We start from the raw sequence: 20,049 nt of genomic DNA, 5'->3' as shown, positions 1-20,049 counted from the left end.
GTTAAGTGTTCCTGAATGGTCCAGTCTTAGACCTGAGTTAAATCTGCTTGAAAATCAGTCAAGGTTTGAGTATTGCTCTCCATCAATGACTCCCAACCAAATTTACTGAGCTTGAGTAATTTTGACAAAAACAATGGATAAATGTTGTCCTCAGGTCAATTTCAGCTGTGAATCATTATACATAAGATTCTACACTTGTGTGAAGACATACACAATCAACACATTTGATAAATTTATATAATTGTGGAGTAGGTTGTGAACATCTACTTTTATCAAATGTTGTATTTCATTTGAAGGCAGCAAAACGTGTAGACTTTCAATAGGCACTGTACTGTATGTCCCTTATCAGTAGGCTACTTCACTTTGTAAAAGGTGCTGGGTTTGAAAAACATAAGTGTTAGTGAATTAAAGAATATGAGTGAAGCACTATGCTATGAATGTTACTTTTAGAATTGGAGTTTTACAGAAATATATTTTTTTGTAAATATGAAGGATGTTGAAGATTTTAACAAAATAAAATTACTCCGTTTTTTGTTGTAATTTTCAGGAAGTTTTATTTTTTACTGCAACTTGCTCCAGTAATGTGACCACTGTCCAATGGGAGTAATTTGGTAATGCAATAGTTGGTCAAATACCTGTCAGGGCCCGCACAAGCCACAAACCTCCACTGTACAAAAAACTAATCGAGGAAGCCTGCACTGTCCACAGGAGGTTCCAAGGGGGCACCATAACACAAGTTTCACGCACACACGTCCTGCTAAAATGTATAGTCCCGCGCCGTATGTCAACCAAGCAGGAAATCCTTCTCCAGCGGATTAATTGCGGAATACAATTATAGAATAACGAAGCACCGGCATGGAATCAGAGAAACAAGTTCAATCAACAGGTGGGTCTCAAAATATAAACGGTGTCTCAAGTCAATCGATACAACTAATCGAACAAAACCGATTAAAAGCCGGTTATCGATAGTTTACGGAATGCTAATAGCTAGGTAGCTAGGTTAGCCAGTTGAACTCTGATCCGAATGTGACACGTTTAACTTTTTAGTTTACTAATTTGGCTGATGACACATAGAAAGACTCCGGTTTCAACCATAAATAACCACACAGGAGATGAACTGGCTGGATTTTTTTGTTGGCACGTACTAACGAATGAAAGTCAAAAGTGATTACTAGCTGTCCGCCCTCCTCATAGACAATGCTCATGCGTAGGGTAGGCTATATGATTTGGTTCTAAACTGGCTTTATATCATTTTCAATAAGGGATTTGAAGTTGATAAGTATTATGCAGCGTTAACTAACTAAATAATAAATAATCCATGGCCGCGGGAAGTAGGGGTGCCGAAGATGCTGCTGCACCCCCTGATAAATTAATTAATTCCACAAAATGAGTGAACTAATCTTAATTACTCCTGTATTAGCATTAGCGGAAACAAATACTCCTCAGGTGTGCGTTAAATAAACTGCTGAAACAGTATTAGCTAAAAAAAAAAGTCCTTGCTAATGACTTGTGATATGTGTACCCTCAGGAGAGGATGTGCCTGACCCAGAGGAGGAGGAGAAGAGGCTGGCGGCCGCAGCCCGGGAAGCCAACCGTTTATCTGAGCTGCGGCTGGTGCTGTTGGGCTGGAGGTGGCCTGGGAAGAGCCTCACAGGCAACACCATCCTGGGCCGCGAGGAGTTCCGCCTAGAACGGGCAGCCGAGTTCTGTGTCAAGCGTCAGACTGAGGTGGAGGGGCGCCAGGTGACAGTGATAGACACGCCGGGCTGGTTCTCAGCCCAGACAACGCCTCTCCTCTACCAGCAGGAGATGGTACGGGGTGCCTCTATGTGTGGTCCCCCTGGCCCCCACGCCTTCCTGCTTGTCATCCCCGTGGGCATGTTTACTGAGGTGGACCGGGGCCGCATCGAGGAGCACCTGGCCCTGTTTGGGGAGAGCGTGTGGAGGCATACTATCCTAGTGTTCACTTGGGCTGAGGTACTGAGGAACATGTCCATCGAGAGACACATCAAGCGGGAGGGGAAGGATCTGCAGTGGGTGTTGGAAAAGTGCAAGAGGAGATACTTTGTCATCAATAACTGCATATTTGGGGAGCACCCCCAACTGAGGCGGCTCATGGAGAAGATAGAGAAGGTGGTGGCGGAGGAGGGCATCTATAACCCAGAGGAGGTGGAGGAGAAGAAACCTCTGGACCAAAACCAGAACCGGGAGCTTGGGGCAAGGCCCAAAGTGAACTCTGCTGTAGGATTGGCCAAACTGGATGTGGACCCGCCCCACAGTGAGTGACAGCTTTACTGACAACTCAGACATAGTCTGGTACCAGGAAACAGCAGTCTCATAGGCTGAACCTCAGACCGGGTGAAATGTATAATCTTTGCTCTTTATTCCAAAACATGTGAACTTGCATTACAGTTGTATTATTCCACTTACGGTAACTGTATTTGAATTACTCATGTAGTAGTCATGTACCATGTAGTGTGGAATTAGTTTCACTACCTCTCCCCTCAACCCTTTTTAACATTTCTTCCTTCATTTTTTAACTATTCTCTCAATTCATTAGGATTGTCCAGGACAGGGCAATATTCCTCTCCAGTAATATCAATACTGCTATTAACTAACCTAGATATTTTCACATAGACTTGACAATGACGTTTCTTCCAATTATATTACATCTGTTGTGTGTCCATTTTCAGATTCGGTGGATTGACTGACTGACTAAAGGAGAGATGGTGAGCCACCACAGTACCGATTTTTAAGAGCTGCCGGATCTACATCCATACGTCACCCTTAACCTCAAGGCCTGTATTCACACATTGTCTCAGTGTTGATCTAGAATCAGTTTGCCTTTTAAGATCATAATGAATGAGACCGGTGAAGGGCGACCTAATCCTAGATCAGCACTCGTACTCTGAGACAATTTCTGAATACAGACCCAGATTATTTTAGAGTTTTAAGATATATTTTTTAATTTATATCAGTGTGAGCGATATTATCTGTAACTGGATGTAGGCCAACATTATGCTGTTTGAGACTGTTCCCTCCCACCTATGACAGCTCTGATGAAATGTATCTATTTGGGGGTTAGATTTTTCTGTTGGTTTGCACATGAAATTTTAAAAAGAAATATGACCAAGAAAAAAATCCCAGACATTCATACAGGATGATGAAAGAAATGCTAAATGATTTCAGATGGCCAATGTGTACTGGTATTTTTAAAATTTTACCCTAATTTAACTAGACATGTCAGTTAAGAACAAATTCTTATTTTCAATGACGGCCTAGGAACAGTGGGTTAACTGCCTTGTTCAGGGGCAGAGCGAGAGATTTTGAACTTGTCAACTCGGGGATTCGATCTTGCCACTAACCACTAGGCTACCTTCTACCTGCCTAGTGGTTAGAGCGAGGGCCTAGTATAGGCTACTTGCCTAGTGGTTAGAGCTAGGGTAGATGGAGGGCATACCCTTTGCTCCATGAATGGAGGATCATGGGAAAACTACAGTACGAGACAAGTCTCTCTGAGGCTGGGAAAGAGACAGGGAAGTCCCTATGATACTTCTTAACCAAGTATTTACAGTACATACTAGACAGCAGAGCTCTACAGAGCAACCATTTTACTCTCATATGCATCTAAAAATAGATGTGTTGATCAAGTATGAGCACATGTGCGACTTGTGATTTATTGCCCCAGAAAATACCTGCTGTAGACATTTTCAAAGTATTTGTTTGTGTGATTAGCTACCTTTTATGAAACAAAACAAAGAACTATGAAATCCATATAGCTATCCCACCTCGAGCAGCAACAGTGCCTGGGTGGGCTGTGCGCACTGAGGGAAGGGCTGAACGATACATTTTTAAGAAGCGCACTGGCATAGAAGTTGGTCGAATTTACCCGGAAGTCTACTAAAGTGGGACTTTGTCCTCGTGTTTCTTGGCAGTGTACATCGTTTTGTTCACTCTCTAGGTTTTTTTTATTTTTATGTTAAGAGTTTGCTCAACTGCTAGCGAAGAGACACGTGGGAAAATATCATCTCTCACAGACAGACATGTGAGTCACACCGGTGAAGGCCCTTCTGTTAAAGAGGCAGCTGAACATTTGTCTCGCCTAAGTGACTCATATTTAAGGTTAAATTGTAATTGGTTGAGCATGGAACACTCTTAAAACTCCTACATTTTTCCATTTAGCAGCACATGTGCTCATTGTAAAACATGTTAGTGTAGAGCCCTGGACCGGTATTCTCTACAATTGCACTACTAGATTTGAAAATGTTTAATAATTGTCTGCGAAAATGTTGTTCAGGGAAATTGTGTGTGGAAAAGTTACCCAGTTGTGACCAAACCTAAATTGGCATTTTAGACTGTTTTATCAAGCACTTGATGTGCAGGTACTGTTTTACTCTACTAGTAGAGAATCCAAATATCTATGTCTGGGTTTTGTTCATGGGTGTGAAATGTTACATAAATATACAAAATCCACATGTATCAAACCCAACCTTCTATGCAAGCGTATAGCTACTGAAATGTAATTTAAAATGTAATTGTGTAATGATAAATTAATGACACATTGCGTTTCATTTTTATACATAATTTTGGCAGTTATATGCTTCCGTAACACTCTAAATAGGGTCGCTTAATTATTCAGATTGGTTAGAAATGAAACATGATGTAGAATTGCAACATGGCCCATGTTGATAGCATTGCGATAGGCTTAAAACTGTGAGTACAAGTATGTCTCTTATCATATCATTATTGTCATCATATTATAATTGTATATTATTATATACTGTAGGTCTTTTATTCTTAATTTCTTCATATTCTGACAACCAATACTATCTACTGGTAGGCACTAGCACTAACTCACATCCAGTGGTGGGTGTAATATGTATTTCTTTCCATGTTGATAATATATACAAACCCTTTCACAAACATCTCCATACTGATGATACACATTGATGTTACATATTATTCTGTTAGCTCCACTTACGGGAATGCACATGTGCTGTAAGGGTTCTGAGTCGAGCAAAGTATCAGCACAGAAATATCTTTAAAGTTCTGTTTCGAGTTACCGCTGGTTGAATGATTTATCAGAGGGACATGAGGTAGGTGTCACCTCTAGTCGGTGCAACTAGAGTAGTCTTTTCTTTCCCTTTATAATTGATGCTGTTTTGTTTGTGTGAGAGAACTATGATTTCTATATTTTGTCTATTGCTGTAGTAGACAATTCTATCTTTCCTAAAGTATCCAAATAAAGTGTATGTTTTGCTGGAATGTATGTGAACCTGTGACCTCCAGTGTTTTTGTCAAGTCCTTACACACCCGAAGGCAAAATATCAATTGATCTTTCCTCAGTTCCTTGTATGCTCTCATCTCCTGCTCAAAATCCATTGGAAAAGAAGCTCAGAGGGGAGGGACCATGGACATTCTCCAATATGGTTAAGAAGTGTTAGAGTTGCGTAAATTTGAATCTGCTATCAGGATCAATATAACAATGAGTCACCGATTCTATACTATGTATTTTTTATTAGCTAAGTAATAAATGGCAAGTGCAACTTTCGTATATACAGGCTCACTGTAATACCACTCAGGCTCAGGGCAGAACAGGGAACTGACAGGATGTATGTAAACAGTTGTTCTTATACTGTGATGGACATAGTTCCAACCCGTCTGTTGGCCTATCACAGTAGAGGCTGGGTGTGGTTTAAACTTGCTCAGCCTATCGCAGGCGCTCAGGCGGGTCCCCGCCTCTTGGCGCTTCTTGGAGTCCTCCCTCGATGTATAGATTCTTACTGTTCTGGTATCGCAGCCTAGTTATAACAGTTGCTCAGTTCCTGCTATTGTGTTGTTCAGTATTTTTCCATCTTAGTTAAACCTCGTGATGACCACCCCTCCCTATGCCTGCTTAACCACAACTTTGTAAGATACAGCAAGTCACACCATGTGCTCAATATTGTTACATACAAACACAAGGACAAAGCATCTGCTGGGCTGTTATCTACAGTTTTGCAACATGCAGGTCACACCATGTTACTCAGTTCTTGTCACACACACAAACAGACAAGTAGATGTAGCAAGCAGTTGTTTAATCTCATGATGCTCAAGTGCACAAATGCAGATACTTCACACAGCCAACATCAGATAATATTTCATCATTAATATATGGTAATGGCTATAATGTAAAATACAGAATCCCACAGAAGGCAAGGAGATTTGAGTAATCACAGAAAGACAAATTGAGACCGACACTTGCTGATGACGGCTGATTTGAGTGTTGTTTCAAGATGGCTATATCCTGGTCAATGTGTGGACTACCAAGTTCAAAGCCTGGTTTGGATTCAACATTTTACTAAGGATCTTTTTCCATGTATAGGTTGTCCCTTTTAAGTGGAGTCCTTGGTGTATCAGTCAATAGGGTGTGTGTCAGTGACTGAGCTGTTATTGAAGTCAATAATGATTCATTAGAGATACTATTAAAGCGTTGGAACTGATGCGCATCAATAAATAACTGTGACAAAGCACAGGAAAACGACTTATCTAACGCGCTGCAGTCCTGGGATCTCGATCATTGCGGTGGAGAGGAAATTTGCGTGCTTCTGTTATGGGGAAAAGTCCACAAAGAAACTGACATTAAATGTGGAGAATGATACATTTGCATATGTTGGCCATCAATTACCTTATTAATTTAACCAGTTGTAGGTAGGCTACTGTAGTTTACAATTTGACACAATAAATAGCCGATGTTGAAAGGACAACATCACGGGAGTCAAATCATTTTGTGTAGCCTACCTTTAGCTGGCAAACAAATTGAACATACAGTCTATAACTTTAGTTTATTGTTGTTGTAAGCCTTGTGTTATCATGCAATTATTAATGGCCTTGTTTGGTTTAATCAATAATTGTGACCGTGGTCACAGTTCTATCGCAATTGCTGATCAGCTATTGGATTGAAGGTAACAGTCAGTCAGATCAAATCAAATTGTATTTCTTCATCTACTTTGTGCATGACACAAGATTAGGCTACAGGTAAAAACAAATAAAAACACTGGCTGTTGGTTGACAAGCATTCAGGTCATATCCAGAATGTATTATTCATATTTGATTCAGGGATTGAAATTACAACACCATCCTCAGTAGCCTATTCCAGCAGGTTATTGGGCAACGGAAGCACTTCTTACCTCGAAATTATGTTGAATGAATTAGTCTATCAATTTAAACTAAAAAAGCTGCTAAATTATTGATTTACATCTTGCCTAGGCTACTGTAGGCTAAAACTACATATAGGTCAAACAGGGGCTATATGCTACCTGCATCTAGCTAACCAAATCATGGCACAGTTGAATTAAAATCATAAACCCAGATTTGAGTCAGTAGGCCTAGCCTATTGAAATGACAAGTCAATATCGCAAATAGGCCATTTATAACGGTTTGTAGGCTAGTCTTAACATCTGGCACATAATAATGGCACCATTTGCCAGAAAATAGCCCAACATTGGTTTTGTGAAGTTTAATAAGGCCAAATGATCTTTTCTCTTCACTCTCTACCAAGAGAGTTCTCATCTATATTATTCGTAGCTGTCTACATACCACCACAGAAAAAAAGCTGGCATTAAGACTGCTCTCAACCAACTCTATAAGGCCATAAGCAAAGAAGAAAGTGCTTACCTAGAAGTGGCGCTCCTAGTGGCCAGGGACTTTAATGCAGGCAAACTTAAATTAGTTTTACCAAATTTTTACCAGCATGTCACATGTGCAACCAGAGGAAAATAAAATCTTATACCACCTTTACTCCACACACAGAGATGCATACAAAGCTCTCCCCCACCCTCCATTTGGCAAATCTGACCATAATTATATCCTCCTGATTCCTGCTTACAAGCAAAAACTTAAGCAGGAAGTGCCAGTGACTTGCTCAACACGGAAGTGGTCAGATGACGTGCATGCTACACTACAGGACTGTTTTGCTAGCACAGACTGGACTATGTTCCGGGATACATCCAATGGCATTGAGGAGTACACCACAGTCATCAGCTTCATCAATAAGTGCATCGACAACGTCGTCCCCACAGTGACTGTACGTGCAGTTAAAGTCGGAAGTTTACATACACTTAGGTTGGAGTCATTAAAACTTGTTTTTCAACCACTCCACAAATGTCTTGGTAACAAACTATAGTTTTGGCAAGTCGGTTAGGACATCTACTTTGTGCATGACACAAGTACATTTTCCAACAATTATTTACAGACAGATTATTTCACTTATAATTCACTCTATCACAATTCCAGTGGGTCAGAAGTTTACGTACACTAAGTTGACTGTGCCTTTAAACAGCTTGGAAAATTCCAGAAAATGATAGCATGGCTTTAGAAGCTTCTGATAGGGTAATTGACATCATTTGAGTCAATTGGAGGTGTACCTGTGGATGTATTTGAAGGCCTACCTTCAAACTCTTTGCTTGACATCATGGGAAAATCAAAATCAGAAAAATAATTGTAGACCTCCACAAGTCTGGTTCATCCTTGGGAGCAATTTCCAAACGGCTGAAGGTACCACATTCATCTGTACAAACAATAGTACACAAGTATAAACACCATGGGACCACGCAGCCGTCATACCGCTCAGGAAGGAGACACGTTCTGTCTCCTAGAGACAAATGTACTTTGGTGTGAAAAGTGAAAATCAATCCCAGAACAACAGCAAAGGACCTTGTGACGATGCTGGAGGAAACAGGTACAAAAGTATCTATATCCACAGTAAAACGAGTCCTATGTCGACATAACCTGAAAGACCGCTCAGCAAGGAAGAAGCCACTCCTCCAAAACTGCCATAAAAAATCCAGACTACAGTTTGCACATGGGGGAAAAGATTGTGCTTTTTGGAGAAATGTCCTCTGGTCTGATAAAACAAAAATAGAACTGTTTGGCCATAATGACCATCGTTATGTTTGGAGGGAAAAGGTGGAGGCTTGTAAGCCGAAGAACACCATCCCAACCGTGAAGCACGGGGGTGGCAGCATCATGTTGTGGAGGTGCATTGCTGCAGGAGGGACTGGTGCACTTCACAAAATAGATGGCTTCATGAGGAAGGAAAATTATGTGGATATATTGAAGCAACATCTCAAGACATCAGTCAGGAAGTTAAAGCTTGGTCGCAAATGGTCTTCCAAATGGATAATGACCCCAAGCATACTTCCAAAATATTGGCAAAATGGCTTATGAGCCACTGGGAATGTGATGAAATAAATAAAAGCTGAAATAAAGAATTCTCTCTACTATTATTCTGACATTTCACATTCTTAAAATAAAGTGGTGATCCTAACTGACCTAAAACAGGGATTTTTTTTACAGGAATTAAATGTCAGGAATTGTGAAAAACGGAGTTTAAATGTATTTGGCGAAGGTGTATGTACATTTGCGACTTCATTGTATATATAAATTATAATTAGACTATTTTGCATGTTATTTTGACATTCCTTCGTGTTACAGTTTGCAAACAATGTAAAAAAATATATATTTGAGTTAATGAAGTCGTATACAGACATGGTCTCTTGAGTAAGGCAGCTCCAAAATGCAGGTGTTTCAGTCTAGCTTAGTACTTTCTGTGGTGGAGGGGCAGCCAGCGAAAGCACAGAGTGTAGGCTTTGAAAATTGTCTCTAGTTACGCTGTAATTGTCTCTGTCTTCTATCACTCATGGGGATACTACGTCATCGCAGAATCTTCAGGGAGAGCTAGGCAGTTCAAGCGCTCTTGGGTGCTGCCATAGATTTACATTAGAAGCGCCCGTCCAAGAAGGCTCAAGGTCATTCGCCACAGCTAAAATTATGTCAAATCATGCTATATCTACCGTGGCTTTGATTGGACTGATCTTGTCAACATCATACTTTCAAAATCTTAGCTAGCTAGACAAGCAGTCACCATCATGAATCACATTGACCATCTACCGGCAAATCCTTTGCAAACCTTGTCATATGAAGAGAAAGCATAGATAAAACATATCAGTGGTCATCAGCCATTGGACATAAACGATACACAACAAGTAAGAAATTGCAAATGCAACAATGAGTGGTTTGGAAGGAATCAGTATTTTGCTTCCCTGCCTGCTATTCGTTGGAGAGGATGTGTGGTCCAAGTCTGGGTTTAAGGATTTAAAGCATCTTTCTAAAAGGGTCTCTTTTCCAAGCTTAAAAGGATAAACATTCACACGCAACACCATGGGCCAGAAAAGGTTGGATACATTGGCCATGCTTTCAATCCAGCATGACTTCAGAACTCAGAACTGGGAAACTGGGTTGGTGTGGTTACACGTGGTCTGCAGTTGTGAGGCCGGTTGGACATACTACCAAATTCTCAAAAACAACATTGGAGGCGGCTTATGGTAGAGAAATTAACATTAAGCTTTGGTGGACATTCCTGCAGTCAGCATGCCAATTGCATGCTCCCTCACAACTTGAGAAATCTGTGGCATTGTGTTGTGTGACAAAAGTGCACACTTTAGAGTGGCCTTTTATTGTCCCCAGCACAAGGTCCACCTGTGTAATGTTCATGCTGTTTAATCAGTTTCTTGATACGCCACACCTGTCAGGTGGATTAATTATCTTGGCAAAGGAGAAATGCTCACTAACAGGGATGTAAACAAATGTGTGCACAACATTTGAGAGAAATAAGCTTTTTGTGCATATGGAAATATTTGGGATCTTTTATTTCAGTTCATGAAAAATGGGACCAACACTTTACATGTTGCGTTTATATTTTTGTTCAGTATATTTTCCTTACTCTCTGACCACATAGGTCTACTAAAATACTTCAAATGGTAAGTTGCGTCTCTCTCTCTCTCTCTATGCACGTTTTACTGAGTTACACAAATCCACGAGTCAGTAGAAACCATATTTATTTAAGCAAGTCAGCCATATCAGCTATGGGTTTTCAAAAGGCAGCAAATGAGGCTGAATAAACTTTTTCGCTGCCAGATGAGGCTCCGCTGAGGTGTAGCGGTTGTAAGGATTCACTCCATGGTGCTGAAATGAAACCTTTTAAAAATATATATTTTATTTAACCTTTAGTTAACTAGGCAAGTCAGTGATGAACAAATTCTTATTTATAATGACAGCCTACCCCGGCCAAACCCTGACGACGATGGGCCAATTGTGCGCCGCCCTATGGGACTCCTAATCACGGCCAGGGACTGTAGTGACACCTCTTTGTGGCCACCGTTTGTCACCGTTATAGTGCAACTCATGTTTTGTTTAGTGTTGTGTTGTGTAGTGGCTTTGCTGGCATGCATTAAAAAGGAGTTTGCCCCACCAAAATTTACATGTTAAAATTGACACTGCAAACATCTTGCCCCCCTCCCCTGACAATCCCATCCACAGTGATTGATTGACAGGCCCAAACTATTAAATGAATAGTCACCCAAATTACATAATGACACATTGGTTTCCTTACCCTAAGTGTCCACAACAGCAGAGCCAATAAAATACATAATTTGAAGAAGAAAAATACTTGTGGTAATTCATATCTTGCAGTTAAACTCGGAATATGACTCGAATCTCAAGAGAAGAAAGGTTTCAAAACTGTCCTGAACATATAGACCTAGACAATATCCAAAACAACTAACAATGACTTTTTATTGCAAAGTCATGTCGTTCTAATCAATTCCAAAACTAAACTCACCAATCTGGGAAGTACAATCGTTAAAGTATTCAATAATCAGTGTATTTTGGATGGAATCAAGGCATTAGAATGTACCAGAGGCCACCAAAATAGCTTGTTTTGCAAAAAAAAATATGCGGGGGGCAATCACCCCCAGGTCCACCCAGCCCAGACTCACTGGCTTGCTACTTTTTCTACTAAATGTACTTGAGGAAAACACCGTCACCAGCGAAAACACAATGAAGGCCTGATCGCCAGCAAAAACCCAATGACGGCTAGACTACCAATGAAAACAACAAAGGCTGTTCACCAGTGAAAACACATTGAACACAATGAAGTCTGGTCTGGTCAGACCAGCTTGACCAGCATCCGACCAGCTTGCAATTTATGCTGGTCTATAGTGTTTTTTTTTCTCAACATGGAAGACTATCATGTGAACTCAATTGCATCCTATTCCAAATGGACCTGTACTCTATGAAAAGGTTGCACCACTAGATGGCAATAAGACATCATGTTTGTACTTATAAAACCCAGCATTCAGTTGACAAAACCTACAAAAATAATGCTATGGTATTAGTATTAGATGGGTGTTTGCCAGGGTTTTACCATATTATTATGCTCATGGACATGTTGTTTAATATACTATAACAATACTATAATATATGTATAATTACGCAATAAGGCCCGAGGAGGTGTGGTATATGGCCAATATACCACGGCTAATGGCTGTTCTTATGCACGACGAGTGCCTGGATACAGCCCTTAGTCGTGGTATATTGGCCATATACCACAAACCCCCCGAGATGCCTTATTGATATTATAAACAGGTTACCAACGTAATTAGAGTAATACAAATATGTTTTGTCATACTCTTGGTATACGGTCTGATATACCACGGCTGTCAGCCAATAAGAATTCAGAGCTCGAACCACCCAGTTTATAATAAATTATAGTACATTGTTGGACTGCCCTCTGACACCACTACAAACCACTGACAGTATAGAGGAATCCTCTTGACAGTCGGCAGTGCACCTCTCCATTCCCTACATGCCCTTCACCCCTATCCTCACCTCAAGTGGCCCACCTGAGGTGGGGTATAGAGTAATGTAGAAATGTTGTTGGTTCTTCAGATGGAGTCCCTGGAGCTTTCTTCTGCATGTCTCTGTACCTTTTTGCAGTGTTACTCTTGTTTTAGTGTTTTCCCCCAGCGGTAGTCTTTGGCGAAGCAGGCTCTAGGTGACAGTCCGGATATATGATGAGTATTCCTTAAAGGGGGCTTTTTCTCGATTGGTGACTTTTTCTTTACAATGGCTATTCTATTCTGTTTTCTACAGGGATGGTTTAAAAGGCTTCCATCTGGCTGTTATTTATTTACCACATCACGGTTTATCAGGAAAAGAATGGAGATGACAAGTGTGTATGTGTGTGTGTGTGTGTATGCACCCACATGTTGGTGTGTGTGTGGTCCAATCTCTGACCCCCCATGCACAGAAAGCTCCTGGTCCTTGCTTTGGATCCCCCCCTAACACACTCCACTGGTCCATCGCTGTAGTGCTGATCCCTAAAAAACACAAACGTTTCACTTAAACAAGTCTAGCAGCAGTGACTTCCCCAGCCAGTCAAAGAGCCCCTCAAATCTCAACATCTGCTCCATGAAACCTGCTTTCAATTCATCCCCAAACACACCTGTTTACTCACACACACACACCTGTTTACTCACACACACACACACACACACGTTTACAAAGTCAGAATCCCAGCCTCGGTGAGACACATCCAGGCAGACACTCATGCTGCTGCGCCGTGTGAAGCCCAGCTGTCAGACGCAGAGCTGCCGAGCTCATCTGAAATTTGAATGAAATCTGCCTGCGTTGGAGGTACATTTTTTAAAAAATAACCCGACAGGCTTCTGTTGTGTAAAGACTGTAGACAGTTCTGCTGCCTTCACGTGTTGTTTGAGGGGAATTTGCATTTGTGTATCAGCTTCAAAAATACATTATCCCCCAGCTTCTGTCTAATTGCAATCATCTGTATATGCACACAAAACTGAGCACAGCCACTAAACAGCCTCTCAAGAGACGGAAAACTTTAAATGGATTTTGGATTATACCAACTGAAGTTCTTGGTGTCATATTTAAATGAAACATATCTGTTATGGGGTCTAGTGGCTTGGGGGTACAGAATACTAAGGTTTAATACAAGCATCCTGTGTCTGTCTCTCGCCTCACTCTGTGTGCGCTATTCATTTATTTATCCACAACAGCAGGGATTACAAGATTCAACAGTGATTTTGGGTTGGATAGGAGTTTTGCAGCTGCTAGAGGGGTTTTTGAAACTCAATCATTTATACCACGCTTGGCATTTGAATGAGATACCACCACAATATTTCCTCTTAACCTTCATGGAAAACTAAATTTCAGGAGAGATTGTGGCCACTGCTTTGGCTGAATTGCTTTGAGAAACACATTGATGTAGAGGCTAAACCCAGCAGACGACCCTACTTTACCCAAACATCCTTTCCTCTTTTTTTTTAATCAAGCCTTGAAAAATACTGGCTACCCTAGCACTCCACTGAGGAAAACACTCTTCTTGCTGTTTCCTCCTCAGCGATGGAGAGCTATCAGCAGCACTCACACATACACACACAGTGGTGGAAAAAGTACCCAATTCTCATACTTGAGTAAAAGTAAAATAGAAAAAGACTCAAGTAAAAGTGAAAGTCACCCAGTAAAATACTACTTGAGTAAAAGTCAAAAGTATTTGATTTGATATATACTTAAGTATCAAAAGTAAATGCAATTGCTAAAATATACTTAAGTGTCAAAAGTAAAAAGTATCAATCATTTCAAATTACTTATATTAAGCAAACCAGACGCGTCGCACAATTGTCTTTCATTTTTAATGTATCGATAAGCAGGAGCACACTCCAACACTCAGACATAATTTACAAACAAAGCATTTTTCTTCAGTGAGTCCGCCAGATCAGAGGCAGAAGGAATGACCATATGTTGTCTTGATAAGTGCGTAAATTGGACCATTTTCCTGTCCTGTTAAGCATTCAAAATTGAACGAGTACTTTTGGGTGTCAGGGAAAGTGTATGGCGCAAAAAAAGTACATTATTTTCTTTAGGAACGAAGAAAAGTAAAAGTTGTCAAAAATAGATATTGTAAAGTACATACAGATACCCCCCAAAACGACTTAAGTAGTACTTAAGTACTTTACACCACTGCTCACACAGCAGGATGGACCAACAGCCTTCAAAGGAAACCACGAGGGACTCTGCTGGAGGGAAGGGAAACACAGAACTCACAGAGGGGAGGCTAAGAGACTGACCGAGAGGGGCAGCACAGCATGGTCTCTTTTGTGTTGCTACTTAGGTATTAATGATGACTTATACTTGTAGTGTACAATTCCCCAATGTCACAACAGTAACTACTAAGTCGGACATTTGAGGTGAACAGAAAAGTGGAAAACAAGACTTAAACAACATTGTTTATTTCAAATGTAATCAAAATGACAGTAGTTACAGAAATTACAGACAGCTAGGGTACTGTGTGATTTTTGAGTCTCTCGTTGTCATGTCCTAAAGAGTTTTGTAATGAGATCGGAAAACAAAACATAGGGTCACAGCTTCCTCCGTCCTCCATTTTGAGTTCAGGCAATCACCGTGGAACAAGACTTGTACCTGTATGAGCTACATTGTTCGTTTTAAGTCATTCGTCTGTAGAAAAAGCAACAGCACTCTGCAGTATTCTAATCTCAACAACAGCACAACGGCTGCGTTTAGACAGGCAGCCCAATTCTTATATTTTCTTTCACTAATTGGTCTTTTGACAAAGATCTGATGTGAAAAGATCTGATGTGATTGGTCAAAAGATAAATTAGTGGAAAAAAGATCAGAATTGGTCTGCCTGTCTAAACGCAGCAAATGTTGCTTTTCTTATTCTAAAAAAGCATGTTAAGAGAATGTTGGTTGAAAGCAATCAGGCCATTCAGTGATTACTGGAGTAACTTGAATATGCTTTCTTCTCCCAAACAACTAGTTTGAAAGTGTTGCAATCACTGTCTAACGCAGACTGAACACTTAGGCCTACTGAATGCCCCCAACTTCATCCTCCAAGTTTGTTTACAAAACTCGAACCCCTCTATCAGCTCTATCCTCGGTCCACTTCGGGTTGCGTCCCAAATGGCAACCTATTCCCTTATAGTACACTGCTTTTCACCAGAGCCCTATGGGCCCTGGTCCAAAGTAGTGCACTAAATAGGGGACAGAATGCCATTTGGGACACACTTTTGAGTGGTTATAAAAACATTTGCAGTTTTAGGTGGCAGCAGAACAAGCAGATGTCCCAGAGAGCTCAAACAACACAGCATTTCTCCACAAGGGAAGACTGAGCAAATCTCAAAGCAGTGACTACGTCCCAAATGGCACCCTATTCCCTGTCTAGTGCACTTTGTAGGGAATAGGGAAGCATTTGGGACTACGGTATTTGGCTGTAGGCATGGAAAATCTGTGAGGGTAGTCACGTGTGCCCCCTCCCCTCACCCCCCCAGCCCATCGACTCTTTAACACTGTTTTGGAAAATAAGCGTAATGTTCAGTAGATGGTTGCTGTGCTCAGTAACTCCACCTCTGTAGATGGACTTGTTATGAATGGAGTTGTGTTGAGTTTTGGCGCAGCTGATGAATCATTCATCCTATACGAGCATGTGCGCGCGCGTGTGTGTGCCTATGTCTCTGCGTGTGTTTTGAGTTGAATGTAGGCCTGTGGCGGTGTGCTCAAAGTGGTGAGTGCAATATGAAAATAGTGGTTTGATTCAACGTCAAGGGGCGAGATTGATTTGGACTTGGTGGGGAATGAAGTGAGAGATTGTGAACATGGGACACAGAGCAGAAGAGGTCTCCTTGGTAGAGAACGTCGTAGTATGTTGACAAAATAAACATTGGGATGGGTCTTTGGTCTCAGTGCAATGGGGGATTCATTCATCATCAATGATGTAACCCTAAATAATTCCCAATCATTATCACATTTAAAAAAATAACAAAATGCATAATGAAGTTGGATGAATGTTATATTGCACATTTGAGATATATATATTTTGTATAATCTATTTATTTGTCATTCTAAATAGTACCATGTGTATGTACCATTGGAACCCAAGGCATATTTCCCAGCTCAATCTACAATTGATGGTGAAATACATTCCATTGTATTTGTTCGGTCAGTCTTGGTACAGTATACAAATCATAAGTATGAAGAAACAAAAATCATAATTCTGTTTGATTTGATCAATGTATGAAAGCCTTGTCCGTTATATCGACCAGCAACAGCAGTTATGCAATGATTGATACATTAATTCACATTTGAAAAGAAAAAAAAGAAAAATTAATTGAGAAGGCCACTCAAAATGAAAAACAAAATAGTAATATAATATATCATATGTATGCTTTTTCATTAATAACCCGAATCTGCAAATGTTTTGAGAGTCAATCTACAAAGGTGTAGGCCCATGTATATACATTGCTATGCTGGGGTTAAATGGCATGTACTAGTCATCCATTCATATTGACTTGGAACATTATGGAGGTTAGAGATCTCCCCAAAAATGTATTTTTGACTCTAACATTACGTTCGTTTAAACGTTTCGGCAGATATCTCACTCCATATAACACGAATCCTCCAGTCCTGTACAATTTAGATTCCTCTTCAGGTTGAAACAGCAGCAGGTCAAACTGCTATTGAAAACCACACTGTATACCACAATTCAAAACACAGGCAAACTCATGCCAGGTACGTTTTTTAATGTATCGCCAACGCGTCTCATAACATCTTGTTAATGTACCTCAGGTCAACCAATCAGCATCAATTACACAGAACCAGCTCAAACTGACCCACCTTCAAGCAGGTGGATATCTAATCACACAAACACAACACGCACACAAACACTCACTCACTCACTCACATATAGACCATGCATACACACAACCGCACACAGTCACAAGCGCCTGTCTTGCAATTTTGCATTAGTACCACAAGTCAAATGAACTAAAGATATATGTGCATGGAAAAACCTTTTGTGCAAAAAAATGTTTGAGCAGACTCCAGTCAAGGAAACAATGGCACGGCAGTACTGAAATCACTGTAAAAGAATAACAACAACATATGTTAATAAGGGAGGAATCAAACCAATGACAAGAGAAGAGTGTTGCCCATCACCCCATCGTGGAAAACAGAGGTTTTGTCAGTAAGCAAAAACCACACAATCTTTGACAAAATGAAAAAAAAAGAGATGCCAGAGCTGATCAAAAGAGACAGAACTGAACATTTCCAGACTTGCAGACTGCTACTCCTTGGTGGGATGAGTGGCAGTAGCAAGAGCATATCACACTATTGAACCACACTATGGAGTAAGCTATGGTAAAGAAGCCTTATTGTGGTAGTGGGAAGCAAGACAAAACCCCCCACACTGATTATGAGAAAACCCAAGTAAAAAAAAGCAACAGAAACAAAATACGAAAAAAGTACATTTGCAAAATCCCAAAAGGATGTAAAGTCTATATAACCTCACCAACATTTAAAGTCGAGATCTCTGTTCACATACTCAGTATTGTTTCTGAAAAATATATTGTATAATTCCACCTACTCCCCCAATGCATCACAGTTACTCTGTACAATCCATTCAATAGCCTAGTTTACACCTTGTGCTAACATGTGAGTTTCGTGATCTGATCAATATGATCCAATCACTATCTGATCAAGGTTTTTTCGCCTCCACACATAGTATTAAAATGTGTCTCTTATCCGTCCACTGTGCCTGCATTGTGACCAGATTATCTCATGCCTCCCTGTATGCAAATGATTTTTCTTTAAAATAATATGGATGATTTGTTTTAAGACTGTTACTGAATCCCCTAAGTCAATTTTCATACCTGTCAATTATTTTAAAGGTCGGTATTATGATGATTTAAATGGTTTTGACCATCCACATCTGCTTACACTTAATTGATATCCAGACACAATGCGTGCCCGACTACCTCCGGAGGTGGTCAGGAAGATCTGATCACAATCAGATCACAATGTGTCTTTTAATCATCTACACATGTCTTAAAATGTTGGCACGATCAAAATGTGGACAAGATCAGGACAAAGGACGCATGTTAGCACCAGGTACAAACGTGGCTACTTTTCCTCTGTCCCCAACAAGCCAGTCAGTCAGTCACTTCAACCAGCACGAGTGTGAGACTTTGAGGACTTGGATGAAGAGCTGACTTGAGATCAGTTTTCAAGGTTTACCTACAGCACAGTCCCTCTGGCAGTGACCCTCCCTAAGCTCTCAGATCAGCTCTCTGTTGGACAGGCTAGGGTTGAAGGTGGTAGTCCACCAAACACAAGGCCCACTCTTCAACAACCAGCAAGAGTGTGGGGTTTTTCAAATTAACACCTCCACAATTTTCTAATTTAAGTTTACAATCTTGACAGTGAGTGTTTTAATCAACAAAACAAGAGACCAGCGTCAATCAGTCGCCATGGGTATGGCAGATTCGGAAGGCCTGTTTCTGGGGCAATACTGGTGTGTCAGTGCCTGTGGAGCAGGCGCAAGGGGGGCAATACGGGAGGGGGGAGAGCGGCACGGCGGGGTGTGTGTGTGTGTGTGGTGGGGGGATGCCCTTTAGCACTGCTCAGACTCGATGAAGCCCTCTTTCTCCTGGCCCACGGGCTCCACCTCCGCATAGGCCGGGTGACCGGACCCTCGGCGGAACTTCATGGCCGGCCACCTGCTGGGACGTCTCTGGAGAAGGGGAAAGGGGTCACAGGTTAAGCCGGGTGTACAGTACAAGATTTTAGCCCCAATTACATTTTTTGAGATCGGAGACAAAATCCCCATGTTGTTGCCCACTCGGGGCGTGCAGCTGTCACCGACGCTTGTGTAATGTGAGCGGGTCAGAGACAGAGTCTGAGGCTACCGATCATGTCTTTTCGCTGTCCCAGACATTTTCAAACATGTTTAATTTTATCGGCACAAAATCTGCAAAGCTCTTGTAGTGTGAAATGTGCACCACAAGTTTTGAGAACAATGATCAGCAATAGCCAATGAGAGCTCGCCAAAGAAGAAGCCAGTGAGATGATGACATTGTTTCGCATCACCCAGAATATAACTCTCGAGCAGGAGCGATGACTACCAGTATACATTTGTACTTGCCTTTAACCAAAGCCAAAGTGTCAAATCGTTACCGCTCTGAAGATCACAATTAATGTTATTCAATTCAAAATGTTGGATAGAAATGTCAACTCCGTATGGCAAGCGTGAATGTCTGACTGAAAACTTATGAGGCTGCTTTGAGCCACAGCTTGTTCTAGCTACATTAACAATCTTATCACGTCATCATATCATTGTTTTGCAAGACAATG

General features: G+C 41.0%; 2 protein-coding genes across 2 annotated transcripts in view; one reads left to right on the top strand and one right to left on the bottom strand.

Moving 5' to 3' along the window:
- The first annotated feature begins 731 nt into the window (after positions 1-731).
- LOC115131111 (GTPase IMAP family member 6) lies at positions 732-5,269 on the top strand. Its single transcript, XM_029662718.2, has 3 exons — positions 732-886; positions 1,529-2,278; positions 2,694-5,269. Exons 1-3 carry the CDS (start codon positions 856-858, stop codon positions 2,705-2,707), a joined length of 795 nt encoding a protein of 264 aa, XP_029518578.1. The 5' UTR covers positions 732-855; the 3' UTR covers positions 2,708-5,269.
- A 9,849-nt stretch (positions 5,270-15,118) lies between these two features.
- plxdc2b (plexin domain containing 2b) overlaps positions 15,119-20,049 on the bottom strand; it is a 182,303-nt gene continuing 177,372 nt past the window's right edge. The window contains exon 14 of the mRNA XM_029661497.2: positions 15,119-19,429. Within this exon, the coding sequence (XP_029517357.1) occupies positions 19,310-19,429 (120 nt within the window). The 3' untranslated portion in view covers positions 15,119-19,309. The remainder of the gene's footprint in view (positions 19,430-20,049) is intronic.

Source organism: Oncorhynchus nerka, linkage group LG6, assembly GCF_034236695.1.
Source record: "Oncorhynchus nerka isolate Pitt River linkage group LG6, Oner_Uvic_2.0, whole genome shotgun sequence".
In the NCBI taxonomy this organism is placed as follows: domain Eukaryota; kingdom Metazoa; phylum Chordata; class Actinopteri; order Salmoniformes; family Salmonidae; genus Oncorhynchus; species Oncorhynchus nerka.
Note: the sequence above shows the minus strand (reverse complement) of the source record. Positions and strands in the feature narration are given on the sequence as shown.